The 22229-nt window shown below is 34.6% G+C and overlaps 2 protein-coding genes across 4 annotated transcripts; both read right to left on the reverse strand.

Moving 5' to 3' along the window:
• Positions 1-5124: 5124 nt before the first annotated feature.
• Positions 5125-10795, reverse strand: LOC107789846 (tRNA A64-2'-O-ribosylphosphate transferase). Of its 2 annotated transcripts, none has more exons than XM_016611715.2 (7): positions 10345-10795; positions 8961-9113; positions 7749-8439; positions 6809-6909; positions 6555-6663; positions 6045-6104; positions 5125-5851 (listed from the first exon to the last, which is right to left on the reverse strand). In XM_016611715.2, exons 1-7 carry the CDS (start codon positions 10408-10410, stop codon positions 5682-5684), a joined length of 1350 nt encoding a protein of 449 aa, XP_016467201.1. In that variant the 5' UTR covers positions 10411-10795; the 3' UTR covers positions 5125-5681. The 2 variants fall into 2 exon arrangements, with proteins under 2 accessions (XP_016467201.1, XP_016467200.1); XM_016611714.2 differs by having other exon boundaries at positions 8961-9118; positions 10345-10747.
• A 2523-nt stretch (positions 10796-13318) lies between these two features.
• On the reverse strand, positions 13319-18839 carry LOC107789845 (senescence/dehydration-associated protein At4g35985, chloroplastic). 2 transcript variants are annotated; one of them, XM_016611712.2, is made up of 5 exons: positions 17917-18839; positions 16724-16830; positions 14943-15109; positions 14763-14847; positions 13319-13653 (listed from the first exon to the last, which is right to left on the reverse strand). In XM_016611712.2, exons 1-5 carry the CDS (start codon positions 18484-18486, stop codon positions 13497-13499), a joined length of 1086 nt encoding a protein of 361 aa, XP_016467198.1. In that variant the 5' UTR covers positions 18487-18839; the 3' UTR covers positions 13319-13496. The 2 variants fall into 2 exon arrangements, with proteins under 2 accessions (XP_016467198.1, XP_016467199.1); XM_016611713.2 differs by lacking the exon at positions 14763-14847.
• Positions 18840-22229: the final 3390 nt, after the last annotated feature.

Below are 22229 nucleotides of genomic sequence, written 5' to 3' on the forward strand. Positions count from 1 at the left end.
ACAGGGTCACATGGCAAGGGAATAGCAAAGGGAAGTTCTCAGTTAAAGCAGCATATAAGGAGTTCAACATCTCAAACAATCAGATTGGCTGCTGGCCATGGAAATTGATTTGGAAGGTTAAAATTCCTTATAAAGTAGCATGCTTTACATTGTTGTTGGCAAAGGAGGCAGTACTAACTCCGGATAATTTGATCAAAAGAGGATTCCAGCTATGTTCTAGATGTTACTTATGTGGAGAGGAGGCAGAGACAATCAATCATCTCTTTTTGCACTATAGAGTGACTTTACAATTATGGAGGATATTCATCAATTTGAGGGGAATACTGTGGGTTATGCCAAGAAGAATACCTGAAGTTTTAACATGTGGGAACAGAGAAGGCAACCTATCCAGTAATAAAGAGAGAAAGATTGTCCCAGCTTGCATCTGGTGGACAATTTGGGAAAAAAGAAATCAAAGATGCTTTGAAGATAGATACAGTAACATTCAAAAGATGAAAATGAAATATTTAGTTCTTTTTTACTTTTGGTGTAAAGGAGAATATTTAGAATATCATGAATCTATTTTTGATGTTTTAGAATCCTTATGAGAAGACAAAGGATTAGGAGTGTCTTTTCTTATTAGGCCTCCTTGTAATTATGGGTGATTTCACAGCTTTTGTGTAGTCTTTTATTTATATATAAATATGTTACCTTTTCAAAAAAAAAAGGAGGGTTTTTTTCCTAAATTAGTAGTGTGCGAGCTAGCGTGTCCTCACCTTGACTATTCTGCTGGATACTTATTGCCTCCCACTAGCACAATTAGTTTGCAACAAAATAAGAAAAGATAGTTGATGAAAGTGCATCGAATATGGTTTACGGCATCGCTAAGGGAGAATGTACCGAACTTTGTTCCATATATGTAAGCATGCCTTTAACAAATCTCAGAGAAGATCCAATATATGACAATATTTTCAGTACCCCTATAAGACTTTCTACTGCTTAGTTCTTGGCGATAATGTAATATTCGCTGCTTGGATGTAAAAGTTGGGTTCCGATTTAGTTGATCGTTCTTATATGGTGAGCATTTTACTGGTACTTCGATTTACTTCAGCATTGGTTTTATTACATTTGAGTTGGATATTTCTTGGTTGGGTTCGATTTTTGTCTCTTTACATCTCTCACTTTTCTGGATTAAGTGGCAGTATCATAAAGTAAAGAATCATAGATAGAAAGATTTTAAAGTGAAGCCTTATAATGAGGTTATACAAGTTCTGAGCTTATCAATCTCTGCACTGTTAAAGGCAAACCACATAGAACTGCAGTGTATATGAAGTCGTTTGAGCATATCATTCCTCTCAATTCACCACCTCATTTATGCTACACTTCGACTTTATTTAGTTATAAAGAGATGTTGATTCTGATTAATTTCTCTTCATTGGGTTATAGAATAATTTCTAACTTATATTTTTTGAATGCGAGTGCAAATTCTATTTAGTGAAAAATGTTTAGTTGTCATTTTGACCGAAGACTTTCTATAGGTAGTATCCATAAGATGAAACTCTGCTTCTAAAGCTATCAAAATGGTCGAATTTGTGATTTCAATGCATAGTTTAATGTTGTCTAGGGATGCATTAGGAAACTTTGGATATAAGCATTCAGCAAAATATGGAACAAAAAATCCGGAGACGAAAGAAGTTCTCCAAAGGTCGAAAAGATATTTTGTAGAAAGGGAAGACTTTCACTGTTATCTTATTTAATAACCTCGAGCTTGATAGCCTTGGATTTTTCGGAAAACTTGGTGCGTGCAAGGTTCGTGCATTCAATGAATTTTACTAATTTAAAGAAAATCAATTGGAGAATCCTAAACCAATTTCATTATAAGGATTTCTGGACCTCTCTCTTATTTATTTCATGCGATTACAAGAGTAGATACGGTAAATCTACCTAGATTATATAGAAGTAATGAAGTGATAATTTCATGATGTTTTGACAAGCAGATGGCTGCAGTTTTGGTTGCAAATGTGGCAACTGCATGACTTGCTCAAACATGTGCGTCGTTTTTCATTTATTGTACAACTGTCATGTATATCATCCCATTGGATCATCAACCCTATATAAACGTACTCGTGTTCAAGGCTTTGTTGCACCGAGTTTCTTGCTCTTCACATCCTCTCTGCTAGCTTTGAAGAAACTCGATACTACCGAGGATGGCAAGTGATTTTGCTCGATACATTGCCAATTTGAGGCAGTCACTTTTCGACGAGGTCTGATTCAGATCCTATTCCCTACTTTCTCTTTTTGATCAGGTTTTTTCCTTTTTATTTCTTTTATCCATCATTCATCTTCAGGGTGGCAATGATAGCAGGGTAAACTGGTACCTTGATGGAAATCTACTACTCTTGATGCGATAAAAGAAAAATTGACTAATTTTGCGAAAAAATTTAATAGGCAAAGGACTATGATTCTTAGCTTAAAAGCGATAAATGAAGGACAAAGTGCCAGATTCTAGCGCCCAAAATTTGATTTTCTTGCAATTTTCTTGACTCCCGATCATGAGGATACATTCTCGATAACAAGTTTGATGTATGCAAAGTTGGAATTGCTGAGGGATGCTTATACATGTCCTTTTTCTTGAACCGCTACTTATAGAATGAGCTTTCTACTCAAAATGAAAAGACACGTGATGGAAATGAACTGCTTGTTTGTATACAGAAACTCCTTGATCGGCAATTTCTTCAACTGGAGCGTTTGGAATCCAACAATGAGGGCTATCTTGAGGATGTTTGTGCTGACTATTTCAAGGATGCAGCTAAGTTTGTTGGCTTAATAGTGCCAGAACTGTAAGTATTTGTATTCTTCTCTAATTTTCTTTTTCAACTTCTTCCCCTCTCACAGGTCTGATATGTATGCATATAGGCAAGCACCTCCCTACGATGTGCATTCTATAGAGAGCCTCCTTCATCGGTTCAAGGGAATGGCGACTGCGTGAGTGTTTTCGTTTCTCCATCTTCATGTATCGTTTCCTCCTTTTTCTCCCTGTATCTTTTTCGTTTCCTAGTTCCTTTTTGTGTGGGGTTGAGGGAGGGGGGGGGGGGAAGGGGAGCTTTGAAGCAACAGTAAAGTTGTCTCCATGTGACCTATAGGTCAGCCATGGATATTTGCATCAGGTAGTCTGCCTATGTCATTACCCCTTAGGGTACGGCCCTTTTCCGGACCCTTCGTGAATGTAGGATGCTTTATGGGGAAGTAAAAAAGAGGTACTTTTGGCAGCTTGTGAAAATTATCTACAATTGGCTATTTCCAATGGTATGTTCACATTTAAAAGCATTTTCTTATTAGCATCCACTCCATTCTTAATTTGTTGGCTTATTGTAATCCTGTTTTAGTATTGCCTAGTAAAATCTTTACCTTATCAAAAAAAAAAAAAAAGTATTCCCTAGTAACTGAGTCTACTCTGTTGTGTTTGCAGTATGGGAGCTATAAAAGTGACGCATCAAATCGATTGCATGAGGGAACACCTAAAGCGTGGAGATTTTGAAGCGTAAGATCTAAGGAGGAAATTTATGGCTTTATTTTTGCAGATGATTGTGATTGTATTGACTTCAGATATGTAAACAGGTGCAAGCTTGCGTTTGAGCGAATTAAGCAGGAGAATGAGTTTTTGCAATTCAAACTGGATAATTACTTCAAGGTTCTCTTGAATATCATATAAAAAGTTTCTCATTGTTTGCATTTTTATAGTCATTGTTTTAGAAGTGAAGTCTTGGAGCAATGGTAAAATTGTCTCATTGTGACCTATAGGTCATGGGTTCAAGCTGTGGAAGCAGTCACTAATGCTTATATTAGAGTAGATTGTCTACATCATATCCCTTGGGGTGTGGCCCTTCCCGGAACCTACGTGAACGCGGGATGTTTTGTGCACCGGGCTGCCCTTTTTTTTAACTTCTCAATTTGGTTTTTTCAGCTGAGGAAGCAAGCTCCACCTGCTGAGATAGAGGACCAACCCGAGTATGGGTATATGGATACTGACAGCGAGTAGGAAGTGGCATCCCGGTCAGCCAACGCCTTCAGAAGATAAGTCAATCAAGTAAATGGATATGTGAGTAGATGTATGGAAAAAAATGGGAATAAGAGGAAGGAACTTCTATTTGCTTTCTTTGTATCCCTGATTGTAGTGTTAATAAACTTGAGTCACTGATCTCAGGTCTACTTTTGGTCATTATGACTTCTATAATCTATTATCATGTTGCTAATGCAAGTGTCTGGGATGGTCTCTTATCATGTTCCTTTTCTCCAATTGCTTTGTTGCCTGCCTCTCTGCCTTCATAAGGTAGGGATAAGGTCTGCATACACATTGTCCTCCTCAGACCCTACTTGTGGGATTTTATTGAGTCTGCTGTTGTTGTTGTTTCCAATTGCTTTGTTCTTTTTGAGATGGTTTTGCTTGGGAGCGGTGTTTGACATGAGAATTTGGTACATATTTGCTTTAAGGTTTGATACTTGAATGCTATAATAGGATTGAATATGCATCAAAAGTTTTGGTTCAATGACGAAATCTTTTGGGTTCAGTTCATCCAAAAACTTGGTCAGTATTAGTTGAATCAAATCTTTTGTAAATGTGAGTATTTACAACTATATATAGTCGCCTTTTTATTAGATAAACCTTAGCGATGACTTAGCAGTACGCGTTGAAGCCCGCTTTTTGCTGGACTAAAGCGTATAAAGCTATATATATGTCTAGCATTGTATGCACAAGATTGGCAAGATGGGGTGGAATGAAAATCTTGGAATTCTTCCCCTCTACTTAAGTTTTCAGGGACCGAGTTACCCAGTGTTTGTGTTGGTGGAAAGTAGCAGAGATTAGTAAATATTGAACTTTGATCCTTCTAATCTGCTCCAAGTGTATGCCAGACTGCCAGCGTGAGGTTAGCCTGTTGCTATTCTGTTAAAGGAAAATGGTCAAATTTGAAATGGAGCAACTTTATTCTCTGGTAGACATTTGATCTAATATTTCGTTAGAGAAGACTTGGATCTTTATTCTCAAAAAATTTGAACACATGGAATCCATCCGTTTCACACAAAAGATCTGTTATAATAAGGGAAAATACAAGATGTTGCGAATAATCCGAATGGCAATAGCATGAATTGACCAAAAGTGTAACGGATAGCAAAATTGAGCAAGTTCGAATAGTACAAGGAAAAAATGAACCTCTCCCGTTCTATTAATGGACATTGCCAAAGCTGTTCTACTACAAAAGCCGGGGCTGTGATAGCAATGTCCTGCTCTTGAGACAATTGGATAAGTCTGCTGGATGCAAAGTAACACATTACTATAAGTTCTTTTCTTACAATATGTTCAAACTTCGCATAAATACTTATTGATTAGAACCGTTCAAATATATATATCTAAGATCAACTAATTGTACATCTGCCACTGGCAAGGGCCGTTCACATACCTACTCAGCTTGCACTTGACAGAAATTAGGAAAACAAAACATCGCTTCAAGTGCGTTGGAGAGATGACAGAACTCCCAATGAAAGGAACTGCTTTATTCAAACGATAACAGAAAAAGCAAGAAAAACCAGATGAATATAGCAGCTTTACTCTTCCTCCGGAGCTCAATCACATCTGTGATCTGAGTAGCATTTTAAATTGTATTTGGGCGATCAAGTTTTAAGGCATGGAAGCAAAGTACGTTTTCTTAACAAACTGTCTCAATATTTCCTCCACTGAGATAATTAAAGACCTGCTTAACATTCCCTCTTGATGGGCGAGCATTCACAGCAAATTGGCAGATAAATACCAATCTTCGTCGCAACTCCAACTTAGTGACTCGTCTCTCACTGAAAAATCTTCCTTCATCAAAGTGCCCTGCGGAAAGTGCAAATATTAGACTATTTTGAGACAACCAGAAGATACAGAACAATTTATAAATTTTGCAGGACAGAGCACTAAAAATTGGTATATCAAAGTTAGATACTTAAAGGTAACAGTAGTTGAATTTTGTGTTAGTTAAGACAGTCAAAATTAGGACATAAAGTTGTAATAAGATACCCGCGCATACCTCTGTCATCAAATAATGACATCAAAATTGCTAAACAAACACAAATGCTAATATCCTCCCCTGAAAACACAAAGAAATAACTTTGTCAGAGATATTTTGTCTTTTGCCACTACAGTCAAAAATAATTAAAGCAACAGCTGAATAAATTGGCATATTAAGAAAAACTGCCAGATAACATGCAAAACAAAACAAGTCTCCCATTAAAGTATAACCAACCAAGTTGATTATTGTAACGTCTTTGGTCAATGGATTTGGCAACTAATTCATGAAGTGGTGAAAATGGAGACAGAAGTCCTCCCCCTATTTTCTGTCTCATGCCTTATCACCTTCAAAGACAGCTCATGCTAGACTTGCCACATAGTCTCGTCTTCAAAACCCTCCCCCACCCCCTACAATCCCGCACACGAAATTTGATGTACGAGCAAAATATATTCAGTTTTCACCTTCAGTGAGTACAAGTCAAATGGCATGTGGAAAACAAACCCGGCGACATAGTAAAGCCATACTTACCACTACTGCAGCAAACTAGGAGTTTCTGCCCTTTTTTCAAGTTGTTCTTTGCAAAATTCACCGCTGAAGGAAGATTCCTTAATAAAGAAAATCGGTCAAACTTCGAGCTCTGTATTGTCCACAACCCCCCGCCAATCAACACAAACAAACCCCAAAAGGGGGAAAAAAGAGTTAATGCCAACAATCAGGTAATTGGACAATAGTTAAAAATTTACTAACAATTTAAGCAACTAACTTAAGGAAATCATACGCACCACAATAGACAGGTTTAGATAAGCTTCAGACTCCTTGGAACAAAGAGAATTGGACTCCCGATCACAACTCAACACACAATCAACACCAGATGCATCCTTAGCTGTATGGTAAATCTTCAATCAGAGTGACCATTGCAAGAGGTTCGTGACAAAATTAAACCAATGGCACTGATAAATGACTAGCAAATCGAGAATAATAAAGAGAAAGGCAGGACATGGCTTTTTAATCATTTTACATGAATTTGCAATGGACATGCACAATACTGATGCGATCTGCTTACAGAAACATAATTTTAGGCCTTTCACGGAAAAACAAAAAGGAGATTTATGATCTGCAGTCTGCATTATCTTACTCATATCCAGAAAATGTGACAATTCTGCAGTATACTAGAAAATTAATTTACACTCTCTAAGGAACTAACCAAAGGTAAAAGCCTGCATACTACTTTTGCCAATTCTTTACTTGGGAATGTCTCTGCCAAATAGAAACGGATGCTTAAAAGTAGATCTACAGGGTCAAAATGGGGGGAAAAAGAAAGTTGTCATGATGATTAGACCTCAGAAATTCAAGCATAGTACTGGGAAATGGATAAGCACTCCCCACTTAAAGAAGTAAATAACTAACAAAGCATTCAGATCTCACAGCATAGCCCATGTTTTGACTACCAAGTGGTTAACCAACCTCCACTTATAATTTAAAATTTTAAAAAGTAAAATTGGTTGAAATTTTACCTGCGCCAACAAATTTAAAAGATGCATAGCCACCAAAAGAATTCCAGTCCATAACATGACACACCACAAGTTCAAACCACATGTAAAATAGAGTAAAACGATAGGCTAGTCACAGAGACAATCAACAGGAAGCTATACGCATCAATAACCATGCAGAACTAGTATAAATTCATTACTTCACAAGAATAGGGGTGCATAAGAAGCATACCAAGCTGTGTTGTGCCAACTGCTAGATTACTTTCCCCCAGCCAAAATATGGAATTATTATCAGAAGACTTCTCATCTATGTTCATGAATTGAGGCTCCAGGTCTAATTGTTCTTCCGCTGGCAAACGGCCACTACTCATAGAAGATTTTGAAGGCTTAATAGATATTTGAGGAGCATTTTCTCCCCTCTGTGCACGGTATACCCTGTCCTTTTCAATAATATCAGCTACCTTCTTGTTACACATATCAGGACCAGAGCTTATGAGATCATATGCATGTTTCCAAAAAAGATTTGGTGACAAGCCCCTCGCCCAACTTTCCTCATCATCTCCAGCTCCAGCTATGTACCTCCAACTAAATTCAGAGGTTGTTCTTTGCTGAAAGTTGCTACTTGGGGAGGACGTAGAAACAAGCAATATTGGAGTGAAGTCCCAAGAATCACAATCAGGTACTTCATTTAACCAGATCACAGTTTTTTGTGAAATCCATAGTGGGCGTAGCGGTTTTTTCAGGGACAAAGCAATGGAAGCAATATCAGCTCCACTGACCTCCAGATCCTTGGTCCAACCGTCTAAACGCTCCTCAATAAGTGCTCTTTCAGTATTTGAGACCCACAAAGGGAGATGCAAGGAACAATTCCAGCTATAAGAGTCACTAATACTATCTCCACGCTTGGTGGAATCATTTGTCTCCTGCTCAAAAGAATTCATAAAAAACATGAATAAGTACATCAAAACATATTGGCGTTTTTGTGTGTATGGCGGGGACATAGTTACGCCTTATATTAAATGGCAAGTCTGCATTGCACATCACACATAAAAGTTTGGGCCCAATGCAGTTATTGACAAGAAAGCCAACAGTAATATCTTTTGGAAAACGGACAAGCAAAAAGTCTCACAGATCACAAGCCTAGGATTTCTTTTCAATATTTCCTCATATCTTTTTATCCTTTCAGAAAGTACATGACCTCTAATCCTAATTCTATTCTCTGAGAGAACAATAATAGTGCTGACAAAAGAAGAAAACAGATATTTTATTCTCCTCTTCCTCCAACTTACAGTTAATCTTTTCAGAGGAAAAAAAACATAAGATCTTTTTGCGACTTGAACAAGGACATTCACAAAACTAAAAACTTTCTTTTGACATAAAAAGATAATAAACTATCTCTATTCCTAAGAAATAATTATGCACCAAAATAATTAGTTGTTCTTACTTTCTTTTCTGCAGTACCAGCCAAACCAAATCTCATTCTGTAATTCCAAATGGCACGATTCAATACACAGGTCCAAATCGGTATTGTCTTTGACATACTATCTGGAAACCTCTTCCCTTTCCTTGTTGAATCAACAATCATACACCCTCCCTTCTGTCCTAACCACCAAGAGCAATTAGTTTCCAACTATATCATGTAAATATAGAATAAAGATTGCAACCATCCAGCTATCAAATGTAATGCTACTGTAGTTGTTATATACAAATAAATATATTTTAAACAATTACAAGCAAAATACTGAACATCGTCAGATATATACTGATTTTGATGACCTATTGAAATTCTGTGATGGCGTTAGTGTTTTTTATAGCCTGAATACGGGTCTCACTCTACTATTTTCAAGGAAGCAACTGGACTGTAAAACCTTCTATGTACTGGTGCTTGCCACTATTGTACAAATAGTGGAACTAGTTATTAATTTGACAATAAGCTGGCTGAAATGTACAAAACTAACATCGCCTTTTGATTTCTTAGTGTCAGACAAGAGGATATTGGAAGAGGATATATAGAATTTATGCAAGAAATGCATCTTCTAAAAATGTTTGGAGCAATTTTCAGTGGTTCCAGGTTCATATTTACACAATATACTTAATGTGACATACTATACTTAATGTGCTTTTAGTCAAGCTTAGATTACTGTAGCAGATTTTTTTCATTTTATATGGTACTCTTTTCTCTTGGTTTAATAAATAATTTAAACAATATATATATATATATATATATATATATATATGAGAACATGATGGTGGCATAAAGATAATATTACCCTAAATGACATTCTCTTAACATGACATTTTAAGACAACAAAATACTACGCATACTTTTGCCATATATATATATATACAAACACACACGCAGGTGTGAAACGTCTTACACAGAAAATACTTAGAGACCAGCATATAAATTGGAACATTTTGAGTGCCAATTTACAAAGTGGCAGAAATTCTTCAATTAATTAGAAGAGTCCCTAATTTTATACATGCGTATATTACATACAATACATACATATATACACACACATGTGAAACGTCTTACACAGAAAATACTCAGTGACCAGCATATAAATTGGAACATTTTGAGTACCAATTTACAAAGGGGCAGAAATGCTTCAATTAATTAGAAGAGTCTTTAATTTCACACACACACACACACACACACACACACATGTCAGAAATGCTTCAATTGGCTAGATGAGTCTTTAATTTCTCTCTCTCTCTCTCACACACACACACACTCTACCTACCTTAATTCCCAAGGGAATCAAACAAACGAATCACTGTTAATTATACATAAAATATTAAATAGAAGACATAAGGAAGGTTACCAGCAAGAAGGGCAACATGTAGGTTAAGGCGAGAGGTATTAAAAGACCAATTATTGGTATGTCCATCGGTTGACTTGAAATAACACGCGGAGTGGAATTTTTGAGAGTACCAAAGGCCACAACGGAGATTTGCAAGTAGGGGAAGCTCCGGCCATAGCTGAGAAATCTCGCCGACGAATATGGAATCCTCGTAAATTGATCGTAAGGCGTTGTAGAGAGTGTTTTCGCTTCGTTTTATTGTTCTTGAAGCTTTGTATATGTTCAAATTTGCTGGATTCTCCATTGAAACTGGCGTTCGAGCTCTGCAAATTTGCAACCTAAACGACTATTAACGTCTTTTAGACTGCGATTTGTGTCCTTAGTAATGACACCTGGTAGCCATGTGATGTTATTTAGTAATTAGTCAATTTATTATGTTATTTTTCAAAATAAAATTAATATTGACTAATCGCTACATAGTAGCCCTAAGAATGGCTATTTGTATACTTCCTCCGGAAGGAAGTGCAAGTTGGGCTTCTATTGGATTTGTTTCGCATTTGGGCCACTTCCAAAAAGGAGAAATTAACTTGAGAAGAATTAAGGAATTGAACAAAGACAACGGAGTTTGGGGCTGAGCAACTTGATTTTATATTAATATATTTCAATGTATTTTCAATGTATCACGCTGTATTTTTCATGTATTTCATTGTATTCATTGTCTTTTTCTTCATTGTAATTTAATGTATCTCTGTATTCCATGTATTTCATTGTATTCACTATCTTTTTTTCATTGTATTTCAATATATCCCGCTGTATTCTATGTATTTCATTGTATTCACTGTCTCGCTATATGCCATGAATGTATTCATATGTTTTTTTTAATTAATATAATTTATGTATTCAGATGTATTATATAATTTTTTTGAAGATTGCTATGTTTTTGGGGTATTTTTCGGTTGAGAATCTTTTTTATAACTTGAAATACAAATTTTGTGTGTTAAAATTGAGTTTGTTGAGTTATATTAGAAGTCTATTATGTTAATTGATTCACTTTTCATTTAAAAACAGCGTCATCCTCTATTTCATGCTGTGAATACAGTCGAATACAATAATCTGTCTAGCTGTAATCCTATGTTTCACGCCATGAATACAGTCGAATACACTCAAATACAACAACTGATTAGTTGGACTTCCCTGATTCACGCCTATTTTTGTTACTGTATTCATGAATACAGTAGCTTAAATATATCAAATACATCTTATAACAACAGAAAAGGCATCTACAATCCGTAATATAGCAAATGGTATCTATAGATAGCTAATTATCACTAAAAGATAGTGCTTTATGAAAATTTCTCAAGAATTAACCTCCGAAAAAATTTCACATTAGAACAACTGGGCTCCCTATTTTTTAATTTTATAGCTCATATTTCAATTTACAACCAACTAGCCAAAAAATAATAGGCCAAGATTCAACATCCAACTCTAATAGGTTCTCAAAATTATTATTTAATTTTAAAAAAAGATTCCTTAAGCTTTTAAATTAATTTTCAAATCAATAACTGTGACTCAAATATTAGTTCAACAAACCAAATTCATTTGGGTGGTAAAAATTAGATTTTTAACAAGCTTAAATATGTGGGTTTAAATTTTGAATTTGATTTTGTGAGAAATTTAGAGTGGGTGTTATTTAGACTTGTTAGAAATAATATTAAGAGGTTGTATATAAAATTTGAAGTTATTTAATGGAGATTTGAACTAGTTTTGAACAAGAATTGCAACTGAAAATCGTGGAAGAAGTTCGTCTACAGACGCTTGTGTAAAGGTGTATAATAATGTATAAGATGTGTTCCGATACTTATATACACTATTATACATAATTATACAAAAAAACCGACTTCGTATTCTTCCTTGCGTCTTTTATGAAATTTAGCTCAAATCTACTCCAAATCACTTCAAATTTAAATTTTGAACTCCTTTTGATATTTTCAATCAATTGGAACAACACCCAATCCAAACAACTAAAAAATACAAACAAAAAAAAAACCATTTTCGAAAGCAAAGCTTTGAATGGTCTTCAATGGTGGACTTCTACTCTTCAATTTTCTTACATTGCAAGTAGGTGACACAAGAGGAGAAGCAAAAAATACATGGCCTCTTGAAGAATATGTAGAAGATGTAAGAAGAACAGAGACTAAAAGCAATGACAATGAGAACACATATTTAACTCCATAGCTTTTAGAAGCGATGGTTGTAAGAATACATATTTTGAATTTGCTAGTGCTTTAAAAATATGTACAATGTGGGCTAAGTCGGGTAAAACTTAAAAACATGGGCCATTTTTTGTTATGGTGTGAAGTCACGTGTATTTTCTTGTAATTCTTTCTTAACCTTCGCTTAAACTAAAAATAGCTAGTGTAGGTATATTATATGCATAATATGTATATTATATTGTGTATAATCAATGTATATAGCTAGAAAAAGTAAACAATAAATATGGCTAGCTATTATGTAAAGATCTCTTAACTTAAATAGTCGTTCGTCCAAAAAAAATAACCGATAAATATATAATATTTGTATTATTAGTATATACTATATGTATATTGGCTATCAGCTATAAATATTTTTGGCTGAGCAGCCAAAATATGTAACTTTCCCAAAACTTTGGGTGTTCAAACTTTTTGTTGGGCCCTTGAGTCCAAATTCATACAAATTTTTGCCGGTTGTCCTTTCTCGGGATAGCTGTTTAGTAAATGACCCTCATTTTATTTATCTTGCAACTTATGAACCTTTTATAGACCACATCAAATATTATTTTTTGAATAACTTAAAATTTTTATGAGAAACATTAGACCATGATTTAAAATTTCGTAAATTATTGCTAACAATCTAATGTTTTACGTTAGTTGAGTGTGTCAATAAATTTCTGCATTAGAAGTTGATTAAAAAAAAAGTTACATAGATGATGTAGAAATAATCGCAATGGTGTGAGCTCTTTCACGAAAAATTTTGCCATTTCTTACCAAGTGAACAATATTAAGCCTTGTTGAAAATATCTTTAGGCTGACTAGTCCGACAATGTCAGAAGATGTTTCAATCAACTTGAGAAACAATGTCATCTTCATTCAGACATGTCTTACAACAACTTTCTTTTTTTCCTTAAAATCTTAGTATTATTTCCTTGTTTTTGCTGCATTTAGTGCTCCAGAGGAGACAGAAGAAGCAGGATTAAGGGACTTCCTTATTTTGAATACATTCCAAGCAGTTCCTGCACAGTGCCCTGCTGTTGCTAATGCATCTTCTGTTGCTTCCCCTGCATTCTCTCCAAACCTATTCCACATTCAAAGCTAAAAATTAGACATCATAAATCATCACTGTGAATTCATGCGAGAACACAGGAGCAGAACCAGAGACCAAGTTAACTTTGTATTTGTCTTAAAAAATTCATTTAATATGTAAAATATTATTAGTTTAGAATCCAATAACTCAAAAAGACTAGAATACTGAACCCCTTAACTTCAAATCTTGGTTTCGCTTCTGCGAGAACAAAATAAAAATAGCGTGATCATTTGTGGTTACATTAATGGTGATCTTAAGGGAATGCTAGCAAAACTATTAAAAAGGTGAGAATATAATACATATAAACTTGCGACCCAAAGTAATTTTTGAACCACATTGTGCCCTTAATCCCTTATATTAGAAGCTTTACTTGTGTCCAAGGGATTCAAAAAGAATGTCAAGGGGATTCAACAATGTCTGTATGTGTATATACGTATAAAACGGCAGTCCGGTTCACTAAACTCCCGTTATATGCGGGTCGGAGAAGGGCCATATCACAAGGGTTTTGTTGTGCGCAGCCTTACACTACATTTCAGCAAGAGATTATTCCACGACTCGAACCCGTGACCTTCTTGTCATATGGCAACAGAATTGTTGTATATGCAAGAAAGATTGTTGTTACCCTATTTACAGAATTTTTCCCGATGAAGGGGATTCAAAGGAACCCTTTAGACCACGTAGTTCCATCCCTACTTTAATCTTAATAGCTTACTCTGTCTGTTCCACATTATGTAACACTCATATCTTATTAGTTTTTAAAATAATTATATTTTATATTTAAAAATAATTTAACTTAATCTTGTCATCTTACTCTTAATGACATACTTTTAAAGCCGTAAAAATTATCATAACATATTCAAGACCGCAGTGTGACATATAGATCACGGGTTTGAGTCGTGGAAGCAGCAACTAATGTTTGCATTAGGATAGGTTGTCTACACCACGCCCCTTAGGGTGCGGCTCTTCACGGACTCTGCGTGAACACGAGATGCTTTGTGCACCGGACTGTCCTCATGTTCAAAACTGCAAGTTCCAAACATCTTTTTTTTTCTTAAATTTCATGCCGAGTCAAAAGACGATCATATGAACAAAGGGAGTACCTATTAGTTACCATCCTAGTCACAGCACCAGAAGTTGCAGATAATGTTTGTTTTTCAGCAGCTTCAGCAGCATCTAAAATCTTGTCTACAGTTTTAACAAGAAAATGATTCTAAACATATTTGAAAAAAGAAAGATAAAACAACAAAAATAAAGCGAAAATAAAATTGCTGGCCACTTACTGATAGCATCAAGTGAAGCTAAGAGAACTTCTCCAGGAACCATGGCTAAGAATTTCTTGCCGGCTTGAGACCTGACCATTGGCCCCATAACTGAACCAGTTGCAATTCCAACCCCATTTAGCATAGATTTGCTCATCTTTTCTGTCATTTTTGACAGCTTCCTCACACTACAATATATTGAATGATAGGTTTTAGTTCAAGCTTTTTTGGACATTTTAGAAACAAGAAAAAAAAAAACAAACATTTTTCTATCTTTTGGGGAATGTTCCATATTTACTATTTTACTATCCAAAATATCTTCTTTTTTTTTTATTTGCACCGGATGTCTGAGTCTCTTCGAGCCCCGGCTAATTCCGGGGGTGCACAGGCCCTCGGCAAGGAGTTTCCCGCAAGTGCACCACGGTTAATTCAGGATTTACCCACCCTCAGAAATTGTTTGCACCCAGTGGGTTTCGAACTTGACATCTTGAAAGGGAGCAAACCCCAAGGCTCAAGTCAATTGCCACCATGCCAACCCCTGAGGGTTTTACTATCCAAAATATCTTAGGCGGTGTTTGGACATAAAAATTATAAAATTCCGGAAAAAAATGATTTTTTTTTTTAAAATTGAAAATGGTATTTGAAAATGAGAGGTGTGTTTAGACATGAATACAATTTGGAGCTATTTTTGAATATTTGTGAGTGATGTGAAGAGAAAAATCACTTTTTGAGTTTTTTAAATTCCAAAAAAAATCGAAATTCAACTTCAAGTGAAATTTAAAATTTTTATGGCCAAATACTGATCCGGAAAAAAGTAAAAATTTTCCAAAAAAGTAAAAAAAAAATTATGGCCAAACGGACCCTTAGTTGGCTTTATAGGATACTTTTAAGCTATTCACAACCTTGCCAAATTACAAGTTGTTTCGTATTTATCCTTGACTTTAATTAATAGAGCTCTAAGTGTGAATTCAGTAAATTCCACGTGACAAAGTGATGCAGAAAAATGTCTAATTTATTCATCTACTTTTGTATATGGTTTAAAAATTACTCTATGTTATACTTCAGGTTAAAGTTTCAATAGAGCCAATGGCAAATGCAAGGCGATTTGATAACGGTAAGAATATGGATGACCCTAATTGCGACGAATACAACCACAACAACAATCAAGTGAAATTTTACTAAGTAGGGTCTGGGGAGGGTAATGTATAGGGACAATACCCCTACCCTAAAGGGATAGAGAGGCTATTTTCGGAAAATCCCTCGGTTCAAGAGAACAAAAAAATAAAAATTAAATTAGACAATATTAGTATCACCACAAAAATCATAAAAAAAAAAAACAGGAACAACATGAAATCCAGAAGAAAGATACAAAGCAAAACTGATAGCTAGTAAATAGATCATGTACTGAAAAATAATAAGACACACCACCACTAGCTATATCAGACAAAAATCCTATCAGATAGCTAGTTAATAGGTCATGTACGACGAACAGTGACGAAGCCACATATTGATAAGGGTGGTCAACTGACTACCATTTGTCGAAAAATTACACTGTTTACATAAATAAAATATTACGTTTTCAAAGTATATAACACATATTAAACACCTTTTGTTAAAAAAAATTTCATTTCTTTTAAATTTGAACATCTTTAAAGAAATTTCTAGTTTCGCCGCTTAAGACGAATGATAATGTTAAAGATATTTCGTATGGTATACGAATATTTTTCTTTAGTGGTAGACATGCTGTGTGTTTTTCTTTAGCTTTTTGACTAATGAGAAAGGAATAAATAGCTGTTTCATACCGTTTTAGGCTTTCGTTGACTGCATTCTTCTTTGTAGCATTGCCTTTCCTTTTTGTAGCAGAGTTCTCTACAGCTGGAATTAAGATGTTTTCCCCTCCCTTTTGCACCTGCATTTCCCTTTCTAATTATTTATCCCTCCGGTCCATAATAAGTGATTAATTTGCTTTGGGAATACAAATACTAAATTCTAGATAAAAGTAGTTAATATGACTAAATTACCGTTACTTAAATGTTGCAGCATAGTTAATGTGAGGAGTAAAAAACTTTTTAGGTATAAGTACATGAGGGTAATTTTGGATAAACAAATTGAATTGTTTCTTGGTTATATAAATGGATACTTATTTTGGACCAAAATAAAAAAATAAATTGATCACTTATTGTGGACCGGAGGGAGTAAGTTTTTGCTCAAAATCAGCTTAAGATGTTAATCTACTAATCCTATACGCTCAGAATTCACCTTATACATAAAATCCCTAATTTTCTAATCAAATTGAACAATTTCCAAGTAAACATTTAACAACATAACGGAAATGGATCTTGGGTCTAACTCAATCTTAACGTTAGGATTAGGATAGCCACATCAGTTTTCCAGCCAAAAATTAGCATTTTTCCTTCACTTTTATATTTTTGTTAATTTTCTGTTACCAAAAAGAAAAAATATGTAACTTTTATAAAAGCTTAACTTGAATGACCATTAATGAAATTTACCCTAAGAAAATAACAGTCCATTCCCTCAATTTAAGGTGGAAAATTCTACTACTTTCAGCATGCTTAGGTTTGGACATCTGGAACGCGAATAATATAATTAGAAAAAAGTAGGAACGATTAGTCCAACTCTAATAAGAAAAAAAGGTATCGAGATAATTTAAAAGTTAACTCATAAGATTAGAACTGTCCAACATCACTATAGACATGCAACATCTCATTTCCTTGACCAGTGGTATAGCCACGTAGAGTAACTGAACACCCTTGATCAGAAAATTATACTAATTATATAGAAGATTATATTATGTATATTGGTCAAAAATTACTTTTTATAAACAAATTTAATTTTAAACATCTTTTACAAAAATTCTGGCTCCGCCACTGTCTCGACCGTGGAGACATGTTTTAACAAACAAAAGAGAAGAAAGGAAATTCAATAATTCCATTAGCCACAGTTTCACATCATAATAAGGTAACAACAAGCAAACCTGATTAGTATAAGCATTGCTACATTTGAAGATTCCTTTAACAATTTGACCTGTACCTCCAGCAATTGCCTTAGCCAAAACATTGTTATAATCTTCAATTCTAGGAGCAAAGTCTTTCCATTCAATATCATTTCTCTTATTTGATGATATTGAACTAGTAAACAATGAATTTTCCTTAAGAAATGTATCCAAAAATCCAAGATTTCCACTACCATTTTCTGAAAATGTCACGCCATAACTCAAAGGATGACCCTCTTTAACAGGCAAAGTAAACAAATAATGCAAAGCATCAAGTTTCACTACAGGTTCATCTTTAGTTAATGGCCATTGAAGTTCATCACCAACTTTTACAATAGTAGCCACACAAACATCTTCTTCTGATATAGAAAATATTGTGAAGAAACCATTTGAAAGTTCTAAAGTTTCTCCTTCATCCATTAAATGAACTTTGCATCCTGGAATACTTAAAAGAACTTCATGTCTGATATTTTTGGTTTCTGGGGTTTCTTTATGTGATGGGGTTTTGGCTATGGGGAAACTTTTGGATCTTTTTGGCTTAAAGCAGCTCATTTTTGGGATTGTTGTTTCTTTCTTTGCTGCAGAAAGAACTTTGAGCAATATAAGGAAGAGTGAGTACAGTAGAAAGAATTAACCTAAATACTCGTTCAAGCCGTAGTGTAATTGGTAAAGTTATTACCATGACAACTGGAGGTTACAGGTTCAAGCCGTGGAAATAACCTATTGCAGAATGCAGAGTAAAGTTGCGTACAATAGACTCTTGCGATCTGGCCCTTCCCCGGACCCCGCGCATAGCGGGAGCTTAGTGCACCAGACTGCCCTTTAATCTTGGTTACATGCTTTTTCTTTTTCTTCTCTTATAAAAGCTGTTTGAACATTTTCACCATTCATGTTATTCTCTGTAAAGCCCTATATATATATATATATATATATAATATGTGTAAAACCGTGTATAATTAATGTATAATATAGGAAAAAGTAAATAGTGTATCCTTGAATAAAGATTGCTAAAAAGTATCCCTAAACTATACCAAACATTTTGCTTTTTACCTCCTGTGGGGGCATTCATACCTTAGCTATTAGCAAATTGTCTTATTTGTCCTTTTTCTAATAGAGCTTCAACCTTAAGTATAACGGATGATACTTTTATTATAGTAAGAAATAAAGGGGTAAATTTAAAAGATTTATTAAAGTATTTGACACATGGAACCCATCAATTTATCATGGAGCTCTGTTGTAAAATTAAGAATAAATACAAGACAATTTGCTAATGACTAAGGGGTCATTTGGTTGGAAAATATGTTATTCCATAATTAATTATTCCGAGATTGTTATCCTATCCTCCCATATGATAAAAATAATACTATAATCTCGGACAATTAATTTCGGAATCAGTTATACTGTAATTTTATCTCAACCAAATATGAGATAAACTCATATAAAATTTAATTCCAAAATTACTTATCCTGTATCAACCGGACCAAACGTGCCCTAAGAGTGTGAATGATCCCTTTGCATAATAGATGGATAAACTTTTCATTAAAGGAAAGGATAATGGGAAAAAAGGGAATATAAATATGTAAAGGAGATGGTTAATATATAAAGTTTTGTACTTTAGTTGATTCTATTGTTATTGGTATTTATTCTATTCTTCAAATAGAAGTTGCTGTTAAAGGATCTTTACTTTCGGTGGCCAAAAATTAAATTCTTATTAACAGGCTGTAATGCAGTGCAAATGAGCACTGTAGATTTTCATTTCAGGAGTTACCTAGCAATTGTAACTAAGAATAATGGAACAAGCTTTTTTCATATATATATATATATTGTTAGGATCAGGAATCCGTGTAGTGCGGAATTTAGCCAAACAATATTATAATGACAATAACAAAGACAATGCAAGTTGATAATAACGATAAATTAAAGCATATAAAAGAGGCACAAAATTTAATGTGGTTCGGTCAAGGTGACCTACGTCCACCAGCGGAGAGGAGCAATTTCACTGTAACAACCGGCATACAAAAGAGAGTACAAAATTAGAGATGAAACTCTAATTATCCCAAAATATATCCCAAGATAACCTCGCTACAATCACTCACAAAGAAGAGGTTCACTCAAAGTGTTTCTCAACACTAACTCTATGGAATATAATAAAACTCTCTATTACAAGAATACTCAAAATGAGTTTCTAATCAAAATATGAGATGATTCAAATTAAGTAAGATGGCCTATATTTATAGGGCAAAGTTCTTGGTCCCCAAGTAAAGAAAAAAGAATAAAAGAAAATACTTTTATTCTTTGGCTCCAAGATTGAATACTTTGGCTCCAAGATTAGCCATGAACAAATTTAGGTCATATCTTACAAATCTCCACCTTGATCTAAATTGGATGAAATAGTTATTTTACTCCACCTCCAAAAAGGCCATGATGGGCTTATGTAAAAAATTTAATGCCATAAAAATCAGACACATCGTCTAATACCAAAACTGTAGTAGTGCCTATAACAGTATATCCCAATAAAGAATACGATGAACTAGATCTGTGTGCTTTCATGATCACAAGAGCACCTTGAAAAAATTTCAGAACTCCACCTTCACTAGTGAATTTGCACCCAAGAGATTCTAAAGTGCCCAAAGAGATGAGATTTTTCTTTAATTCAGGAACATATCTAACATCGGTGAGAGTTCTCACCACACCATTGTGCATTTTGATATGAGTCGTACCTTTGCCAATTATGTTACAAGTAGCATTGTTACCCAATTGGACAATTCCACCTTCAACCGAATCATATGTAGAAAACAAGTCCCTATGGAGACACATGTGATACGAACAACCGGAATCTAAAATCCAGTCATTGTCAGATTTAAAACTAGTTTCAGTTGCTAAAAATATAGTTCCTTCAATCTCATCAGTTGCTAAACTAGCTTCGGCGGTGTCAGTATCTTTGTGCTCATTTTTCTTTCCTTATGCTTTTCTTTATTTTTTAACTTATAGCATTTGGAGATAATGTGACATTTCTTATGACAATAGCGACACTCTAATATTGTATCTGGATGTTGAGTCGGATTTACCCCTAACGAACAAGCCAACTTCCGCTTGAGTTCCACTAGTTTCCCCAGTAATATGACTATCTATATGTTCTTTTGATTTTAAGATAGATTTAATATTCTTATAAGAGATATTATCTTTTGCATAAAGCATAGTATCTCTTATATACTTAAAAGATGGGGGTAGAGAACCAAACAGTAATACGGCTTGATCATCATCTTTAATTTCAGTATTTAATTACTCAAATCCATAAGAATGGAATCGAAGATGTCAAGATGAGAGAGAATAGAGGTACCTTCACCCATACAAATTGTATAAAGCTTCTGCTTCAGGTAAAGTCTATTTTCCATCGTTCTCTTCATATACAAGGTTTTCAATTTTTTTCACATGCCTTGGTTGAGGTTTCTACAGAAACTTCGCGTAAAACCTCATTTGAGAGATTTAAGATAATACCTGATTTTGCCTTTTTGTCTATGACGGCAAACTCCTCTCTATCATTTTATCTGGCTTTTTCTCCTTTCCTTGTAACGCCAAGTCTAAGTCATCCTGAATTAGGATAACTTTCATCTTTAATTGTCATATCCCGAAGTTTGCACTTCGATCAAATTTCTCAACATAAGTCTTTGTTAAAGTCATATTGGCTACTGAAACTAACCTGGTTAACTAGATTCGGCTCTGATACCAATTTGTTAGGATCGGAAATCTGGGTAGTGCGGAATTTAGCCAAAACAACGTTATAATAACAATGACAAAGACAATGCAAGTTGATAATAACGACAAATTAAAGCATATAAAAGAGGCATAAAATTTAACGTGGTTCGATCAAGGTGACCTACGTCCACAAGCGGAGAGGAGCCATTTCACTAATAACAACTGGCACACAAAAGAGAGTGCAAAATTAGAGATAAAACTCTAATTATCTCAAAATATATCCCAAGATAACCTCGCTACAATCACTCATAAAGAAGAGGTTCAATCAAAGTGTTTCCCAACACTATTTATGGAATATAATAAAACTCTCTATTATAAGAATACTCAAAATGAGTTTCTAATCAAAATAATGAAGTAAGATAGCCCATATTTATAGGGCAAAGTTCTTGGTCCCCAAGTGAATAAAAAAGAATAAAAAAAATATTTTTATTCTTTGACTCCAAGCTAGAATTCTTTGGCTCCAAGATTGAAACTTTGGCTCCAAGATTAGCCATGACAAATTTAAGCCATGTCTCTTTTATATGTATCATCAAATTCGG

This window comes from Nicotiana tabacum, chromosome 8, assembly GCF_000715075.1.
Source record: "Nicotiana tabacum cultivar K326 chromosome 8, ASM71507v2, whole genome shotgun sequence".
Classification (NCBI taxonomy): Eukaryota; Viridiplantae; Streptophyta; class Magnoliopsida; order Solanales; family Solanaceae; genus Nicotiana; species Nicotiana tabacum.

Bases quoted from the DNA above. Each gene is read 5' to 3' on its own strand.
- LOC107789846 (XM_016611714.2), bottom strand. From the start codon at position 10,627: ATGGAGAATCCAGCAAATTTGAACATATACAAAGCTTCAAGAACAATA. The intron at 8,440-8,960 runs GTAAGAACAACT...TCTTTTGAGCAG, and splicing joins CTGGTACTGCAGAAAAGAAA to GAGACAAATGATTCCACCAA. The intron at 5,852-6,044 runs GTATGCGCGGGT...CACTTTCCGCAG, and splicing joins GTCATTATTTGATGACAGAG to GGCACTTTGATGAAGGAAGA.
- LOC107789845 (XM_016611712.2), bottom strand. From the start codon at position 18,486: ATGAGCTGCTTTAAGCCAAAAAGATCCAAAAGTTTCCCCATAGCCAAA. The intron at 15,110-16,723 runs GTATGAAACAGC...AATATATTGTAG, and splicing joins GTCAACGAAAGCCTAAAACG to TGTGAGGAAGCTGTCAAAAA. The intron at 13,654-14,762 runs GTACTCCCTTTG...AATGTGGAATAG, and splicing joins ACTAGGATGGTAACTAATAG to GTTTGGAGAGAATGCAGGGG.